Below are 19858 nucleotides of genomic sequence, written 5' to 3' on the forward strand. Positions count from 1 at the left end.
AACTTCTTGTAATACTTTTACACACACACATCAGCTTTTTCTTTGCTAAAAACAGCTTCTGTTTCCATTCTTTAACACAGCAATATTAGTTATTTTCTCCACCATTCTATGAATCCTAGACCAGATTAGTTAAACTGGGGTTTAACGTACGACAGTATTCCAACGTTTATTTTTGGCCTCTTTGATGTCAGAGCGTCATCACTCAGATACATAAATAATCATAATCATCATCATAAGCTGTTGTTAATAAAGTTATTTATTGATAAATAATAAACAGTCTGAGCACCAGGGGGCGCTAACGCCGCTAGGTTGACTTAGAAACGCAGAAGAAGTAACCCGGAAGTTTGGTTTCGTCACGGCTGTGTTCCCACGTGGAAAATTGGATTCAAACCTCTTCCGAACGATGGAGCAGATGGAAGTAAGCGGACCCGGACTGATCGGATTAGGCCTGATCGGAACGATCCGCGACGAAGATGAAAGTCCAGCGGAGACCGACACTGAGTCTGAGATGGAGGTGTGTGTGTGTGTGTGTGTGTGTGTGTGTGTGTGTGTGTGTGTGTGTGTGTGTGTGTGTGTGTGTGTGTGTGTGTGTGTGTGTGTGTGTGTGTGTGTTAATATCAGTTAATAACGTTAATATCTGAGAATCACAACATAAACCAGACTCTGATTAAACCAAACACAGTAGAACTGATCCAGGAGAACCTGCAACTCTCACAGTCTGATCATTATTACACATTAAAGTCACAGGGTAACACGGACACCAATCTAACCACAACACCTACTAACACATGTAAACAGCCTCTGCAAAACACACGTGTTAAAGTGTGGGTGAAATGTTTCAGGTTTACTGCAATAGTGTTTGTCTACCACACCATCATTGTGTGTGTGTGTGTGTGTGTGTGTGTGTGTGTGTGTGTGTGTGTGTGTGTGTGTGTGTGTGTGTGTGTGTGTGTGTGTGTTAGGATCAGCCCATCGTCTTAAACAGGAAGAAGAAAGGTGTTGTTGGGAGGTCGAGAGACTTCAACTGTGATTTTGATTTTGGAGAGAGAGACGATGGAAGCAGTGGACAGAACTGGATCAGCTCTGATGTGATGAAACAGCTCAAGATCAAGGTGTGTGTGTGCGTGTGTGTGTGTGCGTGTGTGTGTGTGTGTGTGTGTCCTATTTCCTATTTTTCTTCCATTTTCACAGAAATCTGTGACGACTTTGGATCAGAAGATTGAGAACATCAGGAAGAAACGCAGAACGGAGGTGTGTGCGTGCATGTGTGTGTGTGTGTGAGATAGTGTATAACTGTCAGTTGTTCTTTAGATGGGTTCTCTGGGCGACGATGGAGGTGAAGGTCCATTAAAGACGACTCAGGATGAGGATCATAAAGATGATGATGATGATGATGGAGAGTTTGGCTTGGATGATGAAGAGGTTCTGACTAAATCAGGTGACCAATGAGAGTGGAGCTGGTGTTGTGTTCTGATTGGTTCTAGTGTTTTAAGCCCCTCCCCTCTGTGTTCAGATACGTTGAAAGACAAAGAACGGCGAGGGAGGAGGAGAGAGGTGATCAATAATCAATAGATGATTAATCCAGTCTTAGCATTGATTAATGTGTTGGGATGTAGTCGTCATGGAAACGCTCTCACACTGTTTCAGACTCCAGAGGCGTTCCATGAGGATGCGTCAGAGTATGACGACAAGCTGACCTTTGACCTCATGAACCTGTCCAGACCCATCCTCAAGGTTCCTGACATTTGACCTTGACTGAACGAACCCCTGACCCTGAGAGCAGATCAAACTGACCTCTGACCCCTGTTTCTATTTCCTGTCAGGCCGTCACTGCTCTAGGGTTCCATCAGCCGACCCCGATCCAACAGGCCTGTGTTCCTGTGGCTCTGTTGGGCAGAGACCTGTGTGCATGTGCAGCTACTGGGACCGGTTAGTGACCCCTGGACCAGGACCAGTAGAGACTAAAGGCCTCATGTGTAAAGACGTTTACATATGTAAATGAGATCATCATCAGGATTTTCTTAGTGATCAGAAACAGATGAACTCTGACCTTCAGTAACAGGAAATAGATTTATACATTGTTAGATCAACAGAAACGTGTGATACATTCACCTAATAGTGTGTGTGTGCGTGTTCAGAAGTAAGAGGACGACTGGTACCTGGTGTACCTGGTGTACCTGGTGTACCTGGTAGTGAACTAATGTGTAAATGCTCAGAGGTTCATGTGTGAATGTTTTGTATTATTTTGTATAAACGTCAAACATTTAGCACAGTTTATCAACATCAGGGTTTAGACGTACACGTTTTTGTACGTACGTACCTTGAATACATGAGGCCCCCCTGACCAGTACAGTTCAGGACCAGTAACCCTGGTTATTCCCCTCAGGGAAGACGGCTGCCTTCATGCTGCCTGTTCTGGAGCGTTTGGTTTACAAGCCGCGGAGCTCCCAGATGACCCGGGTCCTGGTACTGGTTCCTACACGAGAACTGGGAATCCAGGTCCACTCCGTTTCCCGCCAGCTGGCCCAGTTCACCTCCATCACCACCTGCCTGGCTGTTGGTACGTTTCACTGGTTCCACTGGGGTCCTGGTCCTGGGTTGAGCCTGGTATGTTTCTGGTCTCCCTCCAGGTGGACTGGATCTGAAGTCCCAGGAGGCGGCGCTGAGGGCGGGGCCTGATGTGCTGATAGCGACGCCAGGTCGATTGATCGACCACCTTCACAACACACCGACCTTTGAACTCTCGCACATTGAGATCCTGATCCTGGACGAGGCTGACAGGTGAGGCGGGTGGGGTTAGTTGTTGTGGGCGTGGCCAGGTCTGACTCCTCCCTCCTCAGGATGCTGGACGAGTACTTTGAGGAGCAGATGAAGGAGATCATCAGACTGTGTTCCTACAACAGGCAGACAATGTTGTTCTCTGCCACCATGACCGATCAGGTGACCTTTGACCCGTACTTCCTGCTCCCCTTGTCATGTGACTCTATGTGACACCATGTGACCTGTGCTCAGGTGAAGGACCTGGCTGCCGTCTCTCTGAAGCAGCCAATCAGGATCTTTGTGAACAGTAACACAGACGTGGCTCCTTTCCTACGTCAGGAGTTCGTGAGGATCCGAGCCCACAGGGAGGGGGACCGGGAGGCCGTCCTAGCAGGTACCCCCCAGCAGGTTTCAGGCTCTGTTCCAGGCTCAGACACATGTGGACTGTGGTTCTGTTGCAGCGTTGCTGACCAGAAGCTTCCAGGACCATGTGATGGTGTTCACTCAGACCAGGAAACAGGCCCACAGACTCCACATCCTGCTGGGCCTCATGGGCCTCAATGTAGGAGAACTCCATGGAGAACTGAGTCAGCACCAGAGGCTGGAGAACCTGAGGTGAGTCCAGAACCTCTGAGGGTCTGGACCCGGCTAACGTTTCTGTTCCTTCAGACGCTTCAAAGACGAGCAGGTGGATGTCCTGGTGGCGACAGACGTAGCAGCTCGAGGTCTGGATATCGATGGAGTGAAGACGGTGAGACCAGAACCTTCTAAACCTTTTAAACCTTCTCCTGTGACCTCTGACCTCTCACCCTCAGGTCATCAACTTCACCATGCCCTCCACCATCAAACATTACGTCCACAGAGTGGGGCGAACGGCCAGGGCCGGACGCTCCGGACGCTCCGTCTCATTGGTCGGAGAATCTGAAAGGAAGATGTTGAAGGAAGCTGTGAAGTCTGCAAAGAACTCAGTGAAGGCCAGAGTCCTGCCCTCAGGTATGTAATAATGATAATATTTAATATTAACTCACCCGCTGCCAATGACGTATATATACAGGACTTTGAAGAATACCAAAACATGGTAAGGGAACCATACAACTCTGACCCAGATAATACTTTTACCATCAAAAGTCTAGTCTGTGTTTTATAGGGGGAGGGGTCACTAAAGCAAAAAAAAAAAAATGCTTCAAAGTCACTAACAGGTTTTTTCAGTAAAAGACATTTTTGTCAGAAACTGGCATTTTGTGTTAAACTACCTCTATTCAACTGATTACAGAAGAACGAAACAAGCTATAAACAAAACATTTCTGATGAAAGAGTTTAATTTTTCAGAATCAGATTGTCATCGTACAAAATATTCGGTGGGTTTTTAACTAATTCAGTACCAGCCGTTTTTCAGCATTTTGACTGATTTTTAAAGACTCACAGAATATTTTGTATTATCTGAAATAATCTGAAATCTGATTCCGAAAGTCTCTAATTTCATCAGAAAAATAATTTAGTTTCTAGCTTGTTTTGTTCTTCTGTAATCATCAGATCACACAAATCACCAGTTTGTGACAAAAAGCTGAGAAAAATGTCTTTTTCTGAAAAAAATCTATTAGTGACTTTGAAGTTATTTTTAAAATTTGCTTTAGTGAAACCTCCTCATTAGTTTCCTTCTATAAAACTACAAAAACACAGAGACCAGGCTTTTGATTGTAACATTATTATTATTTTACTATGTCAGAATTGAATGGATTTCTTACTGTATTTTGGCGTTCCTCCAAGTCTCTCCCCCCATCATTCTGCACACGTAACTTCCTCCTCCTCCTGGACAAGCTGAGTGTCACCATTTTCCCCATTTTTTGATGGTTTTCTCTCACCATCACCACCATCTCAATAGTCCACTTAGTTCCACACATGCTCTGGTTGAGTGTGAACTGGTGGGAACTTCAGCATCATTTTCCGTCTCATGAACTCATTTCCTCTCCCTCTGAGCTCTGCTCATCATGGATGATCTCTCCACCAAAGGTGCTCTGCTGCCACCTACAGGTCACCAGTTGGTCATTACATCATGGTACAAGTTAGATATTCACATGAGAGCTTCGTCACACTGTCTCCTAGCAACCCCAGCTGAAAAACACAATTGAAGTTTATAAATGTGAATGAGACTCAATGAGATAAAAATCAGTCAAAATGCTCTAAAATGGCTGGCAGTGAATGAGTTAATAATAATAATAATAACTGATATATATTTATAGTTATATAGTGGACAAAGTGCAGACTCAGCTTTCATGTGTGGTTATCCACATTCTGATAAGGGTTGACATGTGTTACCCTAGTTCAAAGGGAGCTAAAAGTAATTGGACAAATGACTCCACAACCATTACATGGTTAATTCCTTTATGTCATTACCAATGAAACATATGAAAGGTCTGGAGGTGATTTGAGGGGTGGTGCTTGTATTTGGAAGATTTTGCTGTACATACAACATGGTTCACTGCACGGTGCAACACACTCAGAAGACTCAACAATAGAAAGGCTCCATTGGACTTTACTAAAAACATCTATAAAGCCAGCACATCTTTGGACAGATGACACTAAGATCAACCTCTACCAGAACGATGGTCAGATTAAAGTCTGGAGAAGGCGTGGTACAGCTCATGATCCAACACATACCACATCATGTGTAACACATGGTAGAGGTAGACTGGTGGCACTGGTGTTTATTGATGATGTAACAGGACAGAACCAGTCACATTAATTCTGCTCTAATTCAGCCAAACTGATTAGGTGGTGTTACATACTCCAGATGGACAATGACCCAAAACAACCCAGCACTTTATTAAAACATAGAAGTGGAATATTGTTGAATGGCCAAGTCAGTCACATGATCTCAACCCAACTGAGCAAACATTTCACCTTTTAAAGACTAAACTTCAGAAAGCTGCTGCAGTAAAAGCCTGGCAGAGCTTTAAAAAGGAGGAAACCAACGTCTGGTGATGTTCGTGAGTTCAACACTTCAGGAAGTTTTCAACAAAGTATTAGAAAATTACATTTTATTTTTAGTTTGTCCAATTACTTTTGAGCCCCTGAAAAAAGGGTTTGCATTTAAAAAATGCTTTAGTTCCTCAGATTTTTATGCAATATTTTTGTTCAACCCACTGATTTAAAGCTGAAAGTCTTCAACTGCATCTGAATTATTTAAATTAAAATTCATTTTAGTACTGTACAGAACCAAAATTATAAAAATTGTCTGTCCATATATTTATGGTCTGTGTGTAACAGTGTATGTGTAACTGTGTGTTCCTATCAGAGGTGATCCTAAAGTTCAGAGATCTGATCTCTAAACTACAAACAGACGTTGATGCTGTGGTGAAATTAGAAAGAGAAGAAAGAGAACTAGCAGCATCTGAAGCAAAGGTACACACACACACACACACACACACACACACACACTCTAACCGTGTGACCTCATCCACATGGTTAAGGACATAAGTTAGGAAAAGACCATCATGTTGTTTAGACAATCAGACACACTTCCACTAGGTGATGTAATAATAACTAGAAAAGCAGTCAGAGAGAGCAGACCTCCACCAAACAGCTCAAGCTAACATGCTGTGGTCACGGTAACATGGTAAACTAAGTCAGCATTATTTATGTACAAACAGGTCAGCATTGGCTCTGGTGGTTTAGAGGTGTGCGTGTGGTGGGGGTCGATGATGCAGAAAATTACAAAATCCTCCAGCTCTGGTAGTTCTGACCAAGCCTAGCATCAACATCAGGAGAGAAGTCCTGACAGAGGCTCTAGTGGCATTAAAGGATGGGTCAATTGTAGAAGACAAATGTCCCTAAGGGGACAATAAAGTAGACCTTACAGCTGCAGTGTTTCATACAAAGCCCTGAGGAAAACTCCAAGGAGTCAAAACACGTTGACGTAATAAAAAGCCTCAACTGTCAGAGTGCCTCGGACCGTTTATCTCGTTTTCAACTCATTGCTGTGAACTAAAACGGGGGTGGGCAACTCCATCACATTGGTTTCAACCAGGTGTGTTAGAGCAGCGACACATCTAAAAGTCTCAAGGACTGGAGTTGCCCACTCCTGCCCTAAAAGGAGCTTGAAGAGCACCTGTGTTTTAAAACATATATGGAGCACAGAGTGGCCAGGGAGCTGCTTTCATCATCTATCAGATCAATCACCTGTTGATCATTATGTTCTATTAAAGCCAAAGAAGTGAAAACTTTCAATTCTACTCATGTATTTAAGTCTGAATGTGGTGTCAGAATGTAGTCAACCACAGCCTTTATTCTGACACATACAGAACCAACATGGTCATTTCCTGGGATTATCCTTTCATTGACAACATAGTAGTAATAGCAACAGTAATAGTAACAGTAATTAAGGGGAGTGGTGGCCTAGTGGTTAAGGATGCTGGCCTTGTAATCAGAGGGTTCCCGGTTCAACCCCGTGCTGCAAAATGGCTGCCGACTGCTCCCTAGGGATGTGTAACAACATATATACATGACGAATAAAGGCTTAAAGCCCAGTTTAATTTAATTTAATTACTAATTTCGTTACTGACAATAGTAACAGTAATAGTAATGGTAGTAGTAATAGTAATAGTAGCAACAGTAGTAGTAATAGTAGTAGTAACAGTAATAATAGTAGTAGTAGTAGTAGTAATAGTAATGTAGTAGTAGTAATAGTAATGTAGTAATAGTAATAGTAATAGTAATGTAGTAGTAGTAATAGTAATAGTAATGTAGTAGTAGTAATAGTAATGTAGTAGTAGTAGTAGTAATAGTGGCAACAGTAGTAGTAATAGTAACAACCGTAGTAGTAGTAATAGTAACGGTAGTAGTAGTAGTTATAGTAACGGTAATAGTAATAGTGGTAATAGTAACGGTAATAGTAATAGTAGCAACAGTGGTAGTAGTAATAGCAACGGTAGTAGTAATAGTAGTAGTAACAGTAATAGTAGCAACAGTAATAGTAGTAGTAGTAGTAATAATAGTGGCAACAGTAATAGTAGCAGTAATGATAATTGTAGCAACAGTAGTAGTAATAGTAGTAACAGTAATAATAGTAGTAGTAATAGTAGCAACAGTAGTAATAGTAGTAACAGTAATAATAGTAGTAGTAATAGTGGCAGTAGTAATAGTGGCAATAGTAGTAGTAGCAACAGTAGTAGTAGTAGTAATAGTAATAGTGGCAACAGTAATAGTAGCAACAGTAGTAGTAGTAGTAATAGTAATAATAGTAGTAACGGTAATAGTCGTAGTAACGGTAATAGTAGTAATAGTAATAGTAATAGTAGTAGTAATAGTAACGGTAATAGTAGTAGTAACGGTAATAGTAATAGTAACGGTAATAGTAATAGTAACGGTAATAGTAGTAGTAACGGTAATAGTCGTAGTAACGGTAATAGTAATATTAATAGTAGTAGTAATAGTAACGGTAATAGTAATAGTAGTAGTAACGGTAATAGTAGTAGTAACGGTAATAGTAACGGTAATAGTAGTAGTAACGGTAATAGTAACGGTAATAGTAGTATTAATAGTAGTAGTAATAGTAATAGTAACGGTAGTAGTAGTAGTAACGGTAATAGTAGTAATAGTAATATTAATAGTAGTAGTAATATTAATAGTAGTAGTAATAGTAACGGTAATAGTAGTAGTAACGGTAATAGTAGTAATAGTAATATTAATAGTAGTAGTAATAGTAACGGTAATAGTAGTAGTAACGGTAATAGTAGTAATAGTAATATTAATAGTAGTAGTAATAGTAACGGTAATAGTAGTAATAGTAATATTAATAGTAGTAGTAATAGTAATATTAATAGTAGTAGTAATAGTAACGGTAATAGTAGTAGTAACGGTAATAGTAGTAATAGTAATATTAATAGTAGTAGTAATAGTAACGGTAATAGTAGTAGTAACGGTAATAGTAGTAGTAACGGTAATAGTAGTAGTAATGGTAATAGTAACGGTAATAGTAGTAGTAACGGTAATAGTAATAGTAACGGTAATAGTAGTAATAGTAATATTAATAGTAGTAATAGTAATATTAATAGTAGTAGTAATATTAATAGTAATAGTAACGGTAATAGTAGTAGTAACGGTAATAGTAGTAATAGTAATATTAATAGTAGTAGTAATAGTAACGGTAATAGTAATAGTAACGGTAATGGTAGTAGTAACGGTAATAGTAGTAATAGTAATATTAATAGTAGTAGTAATATTAATAGTAATAGTAACGGTAATAGTAGTAGTAACGGTAATAGTAGTAATAGTAATATTAATAGTAATAGTAATATTAATAGTAATAGTAACGGTAATAGTAGTAGTAACGGTAATAGTAGTAATAGTAATATTAATAGTAGTAGTAATAGTAACGGTAATAGTAATAGTAGTAGTAACGGTAATAGTAGTAGTAACGGTAATAGTAACGGTAATAGTAGTAGTAACGGTAATAGTAACGTTCCTAGTAAGTAGTAATATTAATAGTAAGTAGTTAATCGTTCATAGTAAGTAGTTAACGGTAATAGTAGTAGTAATCGGTAATAATTCATAGTAATAGTATATATTAAGTAGTAAGTAACGGTAATATTAAGTATAGTACCGGTATATAGTAGTAATAGTAACGGTAATAGTAGTGTAATAGTAACGGTAATGTAATAGTAGTAGTAATAGTAACGGTAATAGTAATAGTAGTAGTAACGGTAATAGTAACGGTAATAGTAGTAGTAACGGTAATAGTAACGGTAATAGTAGTAGTAATGGTAATAGTAGTAATAGTAATATTAATAGTAGTAGTAATAGTAGTAGTAATAGTAGTAATAGTAATATTAATAGTAGTAGTAATAGTAATAGTAATAGTAGTAGTAATAGTAACGGTAATAGTAGCTCCAGGAGGAGTGTGTTAAAGTGTGTGAATTATCTCTGTCTACTGTTAAAATGTTGTTGTCATTCAGGGATTTTTGATTTGATGCTCTGTGCTTTAAATTAGAGGGTCAGAAAATGGATGATGTGCTGTAAGTTATAACCATTCAGTCTTTTAAAAACTCTTCTTATGGAGGTTTAAAGAGAAAAACAAATCATGTTTTAGTTAAATATATAAATATTCCTGACGCAGATTAACTGCATTCATAGGAAATAATTTAACCAATGTTATTTAACACGTATTTAATTAAAGTCACTACCTGTACATTACATGACACATGAAAAACATGTGACCAGTGTAGAGGAATAATTTACCCTGGAGCATAATTAATACCTAAAATATATACCTATGTTGTGTGTGTGACCTTTGTAGCTATAGAACTAGTTCAAACATGACATGGAGCTTTTTTGTTTTACATATATTACAAAACTGTAACAATAACAATTATTATATAGCATACAATAATCATTATAGGATGGTCTGTGTCAATGATTCAACTGAATTGTTCATAACTAATGAATCATAATAATATATGTAAAACAATGTGTGTGTGTGTGTGTGTCTGTAGTTGAGTGTGGCTCAGAAGCGTCTAGAGGATGACTCCTCCTCCTCTCAGAGACTTTGGTTTCAAACTAAACAGGAACGTAAACAAAGTCGTGGTGAGTAACTAACACACACACACACACACACGCACACACACGGTTAGTGTGTAACTGTGTGTGTGTGTGTGTGTGTCAGAGTCCAAAGCTCTGCAGCAGTTTGATCAGGCTCTCAGAGGAAAGAAGAAGAGAGAAAAGTTTGTGAAGGATGGAAAAAAGAAAGAACTGACGGTAAAAAAACACATCAGATCATCACTACACACACACACACACACACACACACACACACACACACACACACACACACACACCCACACACACACACACACACACACACACACACACACACACACACACACACACACACACACACTGATGTGTGTGTGTGTGTGTGTGTGTAGTCTGAGGAGCGTGCCCAGTTTGAGATCTTAAAGGCTCAGATGTTTGCTGAACGCGCTGCAAAGAGAGAGAGACGACCTAAGAGGGCCAGAGCCATGATGGAGGAGGAGCCAGCTAAAGGTACACACACACACACACACACACGTCAGTATGTGTGTGTGTGTAGTGATGATTCATGTTTTCTTGAATTAAAGTTAAAATGTTTTTTTTTCTGGTCACATGACCTTTAGATCTCATCCCTAATATTTAAACTATTGAAAGGACATAAATGGAGCAATAATTCATAATCATAATTTATTTATTAATCTCAGAGGGAAATGACTTAAGTTACAGCCACTAAAGAAAAATCACAAATAAAAGAATAAAACAAAGATGAAAGAAAGAATAAATGTTAAATAAGTGTATAATTCAGTAAAAGACACACAACACAGTAGTAAAAAATAAAGTAAGATTAATACAAATGATGGACATTTACATATTTGTAATGTTGTAAAAAATAAAGATTATTATATATATATATAATATAAAAATATTATTTTAAACATTTATTCAGTTTTGTAGAAGGTTGAAAACCTTAAAGAAAAGGTTGAAAAAGCTTTATCAAATGTTTTTAAATGAATTAATAATAATTATTTATTAAATAAATGAATTTAATATGTAATGTTTTTAAATCAACCTACAATGTTTAACTATTTCTATTTGTAAAATTAAATCATGTGCTTTGATGTACGTATTGTACCGTTTTAATCAAATTCTAACTTTAACAATGTATATTTCACCCATAAACTTATTTATTCATTTTAGTATTTATGTAAACATAGTTTTCTGAAACTCTTAACATGTCTGTGATTTTATTCTTTATTGTTTTAACCTAAATTACTCAATGAAATCACTATATATACATATATATCATTTGTCCAACAGATTAATGAGGTCAAACACTGGTTGTAGCGTTAACGTATATTTGGGTTAAATGACATATAAACATAGAATCACTTTAACATCAGATATTTCAACTTAAATACTTGCTTTTAGAAGTTTAACTTTAAAATAAACCATAATAATTCAATAAATCTGAAGACACTCACCAACAATGTCCCTGAGATCCACACACACACACACACACACACACACACACACACACACACACACACACACACACACACACACACACACACACACACACACACACACAGGTGTGGTAGATTTCAATCAAGAGTAGTAGGAGGAGGAGCTTACACTTATGTTGTGGCTCCACCTAGTGTCTAAATGTAGAAGTACACCTACAGTGACCTAAGGTGGAGTGGACAGAACAGGTGAGAAGGTGGGAGAGATGTTTTCTTCTGAAGTTTTTCATTTTTGACAAACCACTTAATATGACCACTTTGTGTTCCTCTCTCTAACAGCCAATCAGAAGGCAGGAAAAGGAGGAAAGAGGAAGTCAGTGTTTGATGCAGAGCTGACCAACACCAATCAGAAGAGCCTGAAGCTCTACAGAGCAGGGTCAGTGTGACACCATGGTAACTGATGCTAACCTGAGGTGTGTTCCATAAAGGAGGTTTAACAAACTCTGAGTCTATCCATAAACTCTAGGTCAACATACCCTCCATGATAAACTCTGTGTATCTGATTCATTACAGCTGGTATGAAGTGGATCAATAAACTCTGAGTCTGTAAACCTTGGGTTACTGACGTGTACACGTGATAAAAAACCATCATCAATGGATCAGAGATTTACTTGAGCTGCCATGGCAACCACCCAGAATAGAGTGATTTATTCACCATGATGGTGAAATAAGCTGGTGTTTGATGAATATGATCCTGTTCTAAAGGTGTGTTCAGTCTTCAGTGATTATAGTGATTAAATCACCTGTAATTAATAACACTTTATGATCACTTCATCACTTTATCTCTTCAGTGACGTGACGAGTGGTGAATAATAATAATAAAATGTGTCTGAGGAGACGTGTCAGCATCATAGGATGTCTGCATAGAGAGTCCTCCTGTTACACTGGATATAAACACAGTGACTGATGCTTCATATCTAATCATTTATATTGATTTTAATGTAATATTATCACCAGATTCATCTCTACGTCATAAAAAAACACTGAAGCGGGACGTGAACCAGTGACCCATCGCTTACAAGAGCAGTGTCATAATTCAGTGTCTATCACTTATTGATCTACATCTACAATGTTTTAAAGAAAACTACAGTTAGCAAAAAAAACGTAAAGCAACACAACATTATGTACATTTACTGTTGGTTTTTAGGTTTTGGGCTGAGATTAGTCCTAGGTTCAAGTGTGAGTTGGGAATTATTACTACGATGTGCAGAAAATAGACAGACCATTTTCTGTTTACCATGGATTTATTAAATAACAAAAAACAATAATAATAACCAAAATTAGTCTCAAAACAGACTAGACTTCACCTGCTGGGATATAGTTCAGTTCAGTACGACGTCACAGCCTGGGGAAGAAATAGTTCCACTGAAAGAAAAATGAAGCTGGTCCAACCTCCCTGGTAGGACTGAAGTTTGTGAGGTGGGTTCCTGGGTAAGAGGATCGGTACTTGTAGGTGGTCCTACCACCCTGGTAGACCTGTAGTTCACCATCTTTAGATCTGTGGGGGTTTAAAAACCTGGCCTATACAAAATAAGGCCACAGTTAAAAGGTTTTCTTTATGTCTCTGTGCTCAGTCAAATTCCAAAGGTGCATCAATTATTAAGGTACAACACATCAAAACATCTAAATATAAATTATGAGCAGTTAATGCAGCGCTTATCATTAACCTGCTATAAAATAATACATTCATATTAAAATGTTTCAGAGTTCATTACATTAATCAGAAACAGAGGAAAAGTTTCACGACGCTGTAGTGGTTACATCACTGTCAGCACTCACCAAATCTCAGTCTGAGTCACTGATACGAAGGTTGTTGGTTCTGCTGCCTTTCGTCAGGTGCCAGGCACTAACGTTAGCATAGCGCTAGTGTTCGTATGCTGCGTTTCAGCTGCTGCTTGATTGCTTCCCACGTTCTAGCCTCTCCCTCACGTACCTCATGCTTCCTGTTTATACTGCAATACTAGTCTGTGATTGGCTGGCGTACATGCGTGTGGATGAGTGACGTCATGTAGTCTATTAGTAATAGTGCGGTGAAATAATATTGTATATAAATAACTTAAAAGTAGATGTTATAATAAATTCACTTCTACTAAATAATATATTTAAATAATATAAATATAATCAATTTCTTTATGACGTGGGTTACAATTACTAATGATGTGAACACGTCTGTGGTGTGTGATGTCACTAATGTGTTTCAGAGAAAAGTGTTAAGGTTCATTAAAGTGTTCAGGTGGGCGGAGCCAGGTAGAAACCCAGGGTTTCTTTGATAAAACCTGTCAGTGACCAGGTTTAGTTCATGGACAATGTTACCATGGTAACATACTCAGAGATAAACATACCTCACGTTTAGGAATGAGATACTCAGAGTTTGAACATAACGTAGTTTATGGAATAAACCTCTGGTCTAATCCAGTATGAAGCTCCGCCTCCTGACCAATAGTGGGTCTGTCATATGTCTATGTTGCTGAAGGGATCAGTTTTTGTCTGATGCTGCTAACTCATCTGAAGCTAACACACACATATCAGGATATACTAATCCAGTTTCAGAGAACAGGCTTGTAATTAGATCTATGGCTGCGTTTGATTGGCTGATGCAATGACACTCTTATTCTTCAGCCAATAGAGGGCTGTTATCTGTGAGGCACCTGATTGGCTTAAAGCTGTTAATCAGTGTTATGTGATCAGGCTCTGCCCCCTGTGTGTAATATTGATCTGAGATGAGACGCATTGTGGTAAATGCTCAGTTAGAAGCTGTTGAGTTCAGGCTTTTCCCACAAGGTGGAGCTATTAGCTTTTAGCTATTAGCTATTAGCTAATAATAATAATGAGTGTTTGTGTCCACAGGCCGTCCTTTGAGGACAAGAAACGTCTGGGATTGGACAAGAGGAGAGGAGGACGTGGACCAAGGTGAGACATCACCAACTAACTAAGAACTAGAACTAAACTATTATTATTATAAACTATTATTATATTGTGTGTGTGTGTGTGTAGGTTTCAGAAGAAGAGGAAGTGAAGTTCTGCTGCAGTGTGTAATAAAGTGTGTATCTTTGTGTTGGTCTCTGATGTAATGTTTATTCATCACCATGGTGATCATAGATTTAATTATAATGTCCAGGTTAGTTTTATGTTTAATCCTTTACATTGTGTGTACTTTAGTAAAACACACACACTGTGTGATGAGTCACTTCCTGTGGAACAACTAGTCATTAATAATAAACATGTTTTAAAACAGTTATTAACAGTGTTTAGCTTATAAATAAACATCAAAGGTCACTTCCCATCATGCTTTGCTTTACCATTTATTAAAGTCTTGATTCATTCATTTTCTCTAAATACAGATTATAATCTCACTTTCACCACAATTAATAATGAATTAATTATAATTAATAATCTTTTCAGTGATAACAAAAACAAAGTTAACATTTAAAGTAAAAAAAAACAACCTTTAAACTTGTGGATAAAAACTTCATTCATGTAATATCACGTGTAGTTATCTAACAATGTTTAGATTTAAAGCCTTAAAAGGAGTGAATAATGTTTGAAAATATAACATTAAATAACTGTTAAAAACGTGTCATTACTTAATATTATTGTTAATAATAATATTAATGTTAGCACTGATACTGTTAGTGTCCCATGGACAGTATGATATAAACCCAACCTGGCAACGCAGCTGACTTTACTGTGTAAACTGTGTGTGGAGGTGAACAAAGTACTCTCCATACCAGCCTGTGATTGGCTGATCTGGTTAGATGATCTGGTTAGATCTATGAAGATCAGCAGGTCTGGTCCTGGTCAGTAGATGATGGAGATCACTGAGAATACCAGGGCCACAGTGGGGGACAGTCAGTGCTGTGGTATCTGTCATTGTGTCCTTGGGCAAGGCACTTCACCCATATTGTCTAGTATGAATGTAGTGTGTGAGTGGTGGTGGGAGGGGCCTATGGTTCACTATGGCAGCCTTGCTTCTGTCAGTCTGCCCCAGGGCAGCTGTGGCTACAATAGTAGCTTACCACCACTAAGTGTGGAGTGAAAGAATAATGCCTTCATTCTGTAAAGTGCATTGTCTATGATAAATTACTATGTAAAATCCATTGCATTATTATTATTATTATACAAGTAACTCAGGCAAAATAATACTTAAAGGTGCAGTCCGCAACTCTCAGATCCCTCCCTCCCTGCTGCTCTCTTGCCCTGCCTCCAAACTTTCCAAAGTCCCTCCCTCAGAGGAGCTAACAAGCTAACGTTAGACAGACAGCAACATCACAATAATATAACATGCTCTGTTAAAAGCATATTACTGCAGCGCATCTCTCTCTCTATGTGCACACACCTCAGCAGCAGCAACACAGTGTCACTTACTGCAGCCCACACAGAGGCTGCTGTAAGTCACATCAACGCATGCACTACAGAGTTCTAGTGTAACAAATCAAACATAATGTAAATCAAGCAGCAGTAATTACTTTTACAGCAGAAAAGTCACTAATTCCACCTTCTACTCCTCCAGACCATACACTATAAAACAAGATGGCGCTACAGTCCGGGGCGGGGCCAGTGAGCAACAGCTGTCAGGCATTCCATCAAACACAACCCTGGCTCTGATTGGTTCTTTTTACTCGGTCGCGGTGCATTCTGGCAATCTGCCAAAGGCTGCAGGAGCAGCAGGGGGCGGGGCTTAATGAGCCTGTTTTTTTATACGAACTCCTAGTTTGATGTAAAGCTGTCCTTACATAGTGACAGCTTTAGTAAATATGACAAAAAGTTACTTTTATGAGAGTTGCAGACTGCACCTTTAAGAGAAAGTACTGAAGTAATTCAGTAAAAATTATTTAAAAATCATAATCATAATAAATAATAAATGTTTAAAGTCTAAGTAAGGGGTGGAAAACTCCAGTCCTTGAGATCTGTATTCCTGAGACTTTTAGATGTTTCCCTGCTCCAACACACCTGTGTTAGGGTGAGTCTAACAGTCTCAGGTGTAAATGAATATAACTGGACTAAAGCTTTAGTGAAATATGTTTATGTATTAATACTTAGTTTCAAGAGTTTTTTTAACAAACACTGAACAAATGAAACCCCCAGAGGAACTATAGAAAGATGGAAGTATTTCCAAAATATACTCAAGTAAAATACTGATACTCTAAATTACTACGTAAGTACATTTACTGACATGTATTTTTCACCTCTGATACTGTATGTGTGTAAATCCACTGACTCCAGTCGGTGAAAGTCGTTCTGATGTCAACGTCCTTACGTAGTCCTGCTCAGTCGTGTAGTTTCCTGTGTGGGAGAGCAAAGCATGATGGGATAGATGGGAGGCTGTAAACGGGGTCAAGGTCTAGGAGGTTCTGGTCCAGGCCTGGTCTGGTGAAGGAACACAGAGCTCAGAGTCTGAGTCTGACTCTCCCTGAGCGATGTAGGGCCGGACGGTGGAGCCGGTGGAGCCCCCTCGGTGCTCCTCAGGTTTGGGGGCGGAGCAGAAGCCGTTGTTGAGGAAGTCTACATGGTAACCACTGAAGGAGCGCTGCAGCTTGGCCACCCCCCTCTTCCCCCTCTTCCCCCCCGCTCGCTCACCGGCTGGAGGAGGAGGGAGTCGAACCATCGACTCGTCACCCATCGGACTGGGAGTGTTACCCCCACTGACAGGAGGCGGCCCCTGTTGCTGGGAACTGATTGGCTGCCAGGAGGTGGACGGGGGACAGGAGGGGGTGTGACTCCTGTGGGCGATTGAGCTGCTGGAACGGACCATCTTCATCAGGACCCGGGTCTTGTCCACCTGGTCCCCGGACCCCGCCCTGCAGGTTGAATAACATCACACGTTATGGTAAATGCTCCAGGTTTAGATCAGCAGAGGATCTATTGATCTAGTGAGGGTTCTGAGGGAAACCACACAGATGTTCACCACGGACACAGAAACTAAAACGTCACAGATTTTATTTTAGCTTTAAGTGGTTTAGGAAGTGACAGGAAATAGATTAACACGTCTTTATTTCATTTCTTTTTGTTTTTAATATTGTTTCATTTACACTGTGACACAAAGAAGCTCATCCTGTGGATCTAATTTAGAACTATTAATATATAAATACAATTATTGATCCATAATACTTGGTTTGACCTCATCATCATTGAATAAACATTTAATGATCGTCATCACTAACATTGTGATGATGATGATGATGATGATGATGATGATGAAAACAGAAAAAGTAAATCTAAAAATAGCCAAAGGTGGGACACTGACTGGTTCTGGTCCGATTGGTCCACTGGGCTGTGATAGGGCGGGGCCTGGTAGGGCGGGGCCGGGTCGGGCTCCTTAGGTGTGAAGTAGGCGTCGGTCTCGGTCTGAGGGATTCCCATCCTCTGGATGTAAATGTTGACTAGGAAGTCCAGCTTCCTCTCCATGGACAGGACCTGAGGGTCACACAGCCAATCAGAGCGAGGCTGTCAGCATTAGCTCCGCCTCCCATTGGTTACCTGCTTCTCCACTTTGCCCAGGCGTCCCATCATGCTTGGGTCCTCCGGCAGCTCCTCATTGGCTGCTTTGGGCCGGTCCTTCTCAGTGATTGGTGTTCCTCTACCCACGATCTGATCCACCCTAACCAATCAGGACACAGCGTGGGCGGGATCAGACAGAGTGAAAGGAATACACAGAGGGAGTTGCAGCTTCTCTCTGACCTGCACTGCAGGTTCTTGATGCGGGCCAACATGTCCAGGTGTCCGGCTGAGTACTGCTCGATCACATCCATCACATCGTACGGTCTCAGGCTCTCTTTGAACTTCCTCTTGGACACCATGAAGCGCATGATGCTGAAACACACGTCAGCTTAGTTTACAGCTTCTTCCTCACAACATGATCTGGACTTTCACAATAACGTTTGTGTTTGAAAATAAAAGCTTCAGTGATGCAGGATGAAGAGCAATCAAAAGAAAAGTGATGCAAACTAAAATGTGACAGCTCTTACCCTGCTGAGGACGGTGACCTTTGACCCTGGGGTGATCACAAACATAAACAAAACAAAAACAAACAGAAATCATGACTCATCACAAACAGCAAATGAAGAGTGAGTAAAGCGATGAGAGGAGCTGGTAGTGAAGGTCACATGTCCTACCAGATGGCTCTGATGGTGACCTTTAACCCCGGGGTTAGGTCCTGAGGAACGAACTCACAGTGACAGCTTTTATTATCGTCAACAAGCTCCTCCCCCTGCAGACTGGCCTCTGTCAACAATAACAACAACAACTGAGCTGGACTCATAGCAATGGTAGAACCCTATATGTCGACATTGGTTTTATTCCCTTTCATTTTTCTGGGCCTCATGGGTCAGCAGGAGACTCAGGTAAGAAGCTTTCTGACTGTAAATACGATGATTAACTCAGGCCATGGTGATGATGTCATACTAACGTACTTCTACGTACTAGTATAGTAGACAGTATATACTAGTGTTGTAGTAGTCGAGACCGGCCTTGGTCTCGAGACCAAATTTTAAAGATTTTCTCTCAAGACCGTTAGAGACCAGCACTAATTCCTGCTATTTTTAAACTTTTTTATAATGTAATAACAAGGAAAAGAACAGGAAAAAACAATCCTTTATTCACTCTTTAATCCACCCTGTATAATGACCACAACCTTCCTTAATGTGTGTGTGTGTGTGTGTGTGTGTGTGTGGGGCTATGGTTTCAGTTTAGACCGTGGAGCTGAAGGAGATATAAACTAATCACCGTGTGTTTAATAAGTCTGTGTGTGTGTTTAATAAGTCTGTGTGTGTTTAATAAGTCTGTGTGTGTTTAATAAGTCCGTGTGTGTGTTTAATAAGTCTGTGTGTGTTTAATAAGTCTGTGTGTGTTTAATAAGTCTGTGTGTGTTTAATAAGTCTGTGTGTGTTTAATAAGTCAGTGTGTGTTTAATAAGTCCGTGTGTGTGTTTAATAAGTCTGTGTGTGTTTAATAAGTCTGTGTGTGTTTAATAAGTCTGTGTGTGTTTAATAAGTCTGTGTGTGTGTCCATGTGTGTCTGCTTGTTTATGTCTCTGTCCATTCACTCTTTTCATT

At 39.6% G+C, this 19858-nt stretch overlaps 2 protein-coding genes across 4 annotated transcripts in view; one reads left to right on the forward strand and one right to left on the reverse strand.

Annotated features, from left to right (window-relative positions):
- Positions 1-297: 297 nt before the first annotated feature.
- On the forward strand, positions 298-14860 carry ddx27 (DEAD (Asp-Glu-Ala-Asp) box polypeptide 27). Of its 2 annotated transcripts, XM_028447755.1 has the most exons (21): positions 299-514; positions 963-1112; positions 1192-1251; positions 1312-1438; positions 1514-1554; positions 1648-1734; positions 1824-1929; positions 2387-2560; positions 2631-2781; positions 2841-2940; positions 3013-3154; positions 3222-3375; positions 3430-3511; positions 3576-3753; positions 6056-6162; positions 10251-10341; positions 10421-10512; positions 10683-10800; positions 12087-12183; positions 14655-14717; positions 14802-14860. In XM_028447755.1, exons 1-21 carry the CDS (start codon positions 404-406, stop codon positions 14821-14823), a joined length of 2253 nt encoding a protein of 750 aa, XP_028303556.1. In that variant the 5' UTR covers positions 299-403; the 3' UTR covers positions 14824-14860. The 2 variants fall into 2 exon arrangements, 1 of the variants encoding a protein (XP_028303556.1); XR_003674132.1 differs by lacking the exons at positions 14655-14717; positions 14802-14860 and having other exon boundaries at positions 298-514; positions 10421-10538; positions 10635-10800.
- Positions 14861-16481: 1621 nt separating this feature from the next.
- Positions 16482-19858, reverse strand: part of LOC114463888 (potassium voltage-gated channel subfamily KQT member 2-like) — a 30252-nt gene continuing 26875 nt past the window's right edge. Inside the window, exons 15-19 of one of the 2 annotated variants that reach the window (XM_028447751.1) lie at positions 18920-19028; positions 18486-18617; positions 18285-18405; positions 18052-18221; positions 16482-17605 (exon numbers count right to left, since the gene is read on the reverse strand). In XM_028447751.1, coding sequence (XP_028303552.1) covers positions 17149-17605; positions 18052-18221; positions 18285-18405; positions 18486-18617; positions 18920-19028 — 989 coding nt within the window. In that variant the 3' untranslated portion in view covers positions 16482-17148. Of the gene's footprint in view, positions 17606-18051; positions 18222-18284; positions 18406-18485; positions 18618-18772; positions 18799-18919; positions 19029-19858 lie in introns of those variants that run through there. The other variant, XR_003674130.1, reaches the window with a different exon arrangement.

Source organism: Gouania willdenowi, chromosome 5 (genome assembly GCF_900634775.1).
Source record: "Gouania willdenowi chromosome 5, fGouWil2.1, whole genome shotgun sequence".
Taxonomy (NCBI): domain Eukaryota; kingdom Metazoa; phylum Chordata; class Actinopteri; order Blenniiformes; family Gobiesocidae; genus Gouania; species Gouania willdenowi.

Excerpts from the sequence above, each read along its gene's own strand:
- ddx27 (XM_028447755.1), top strand. The coding sequence starts at position 404 with ATGGAGCAGATGGAAGTAAGCGGACCCGGACTGATCGGATTAGGCCTG. Across the intron at positions 6,163-10,250 it reads TAGCAGCATCTGAAGCAAAG|TTGAGTGTGGCTCAGAAGCG; the intron begins GTACACACACAC and ends GTGTGTCTGTAG. Across the intron at positions 14,718-14,801 it reads AGAGGAGGACGTGGACCAAG|GTTTCAGAAGAAGAGGAAGT; the intron begins GTGAGACATCAC and ends GTGTGTGTGTAG.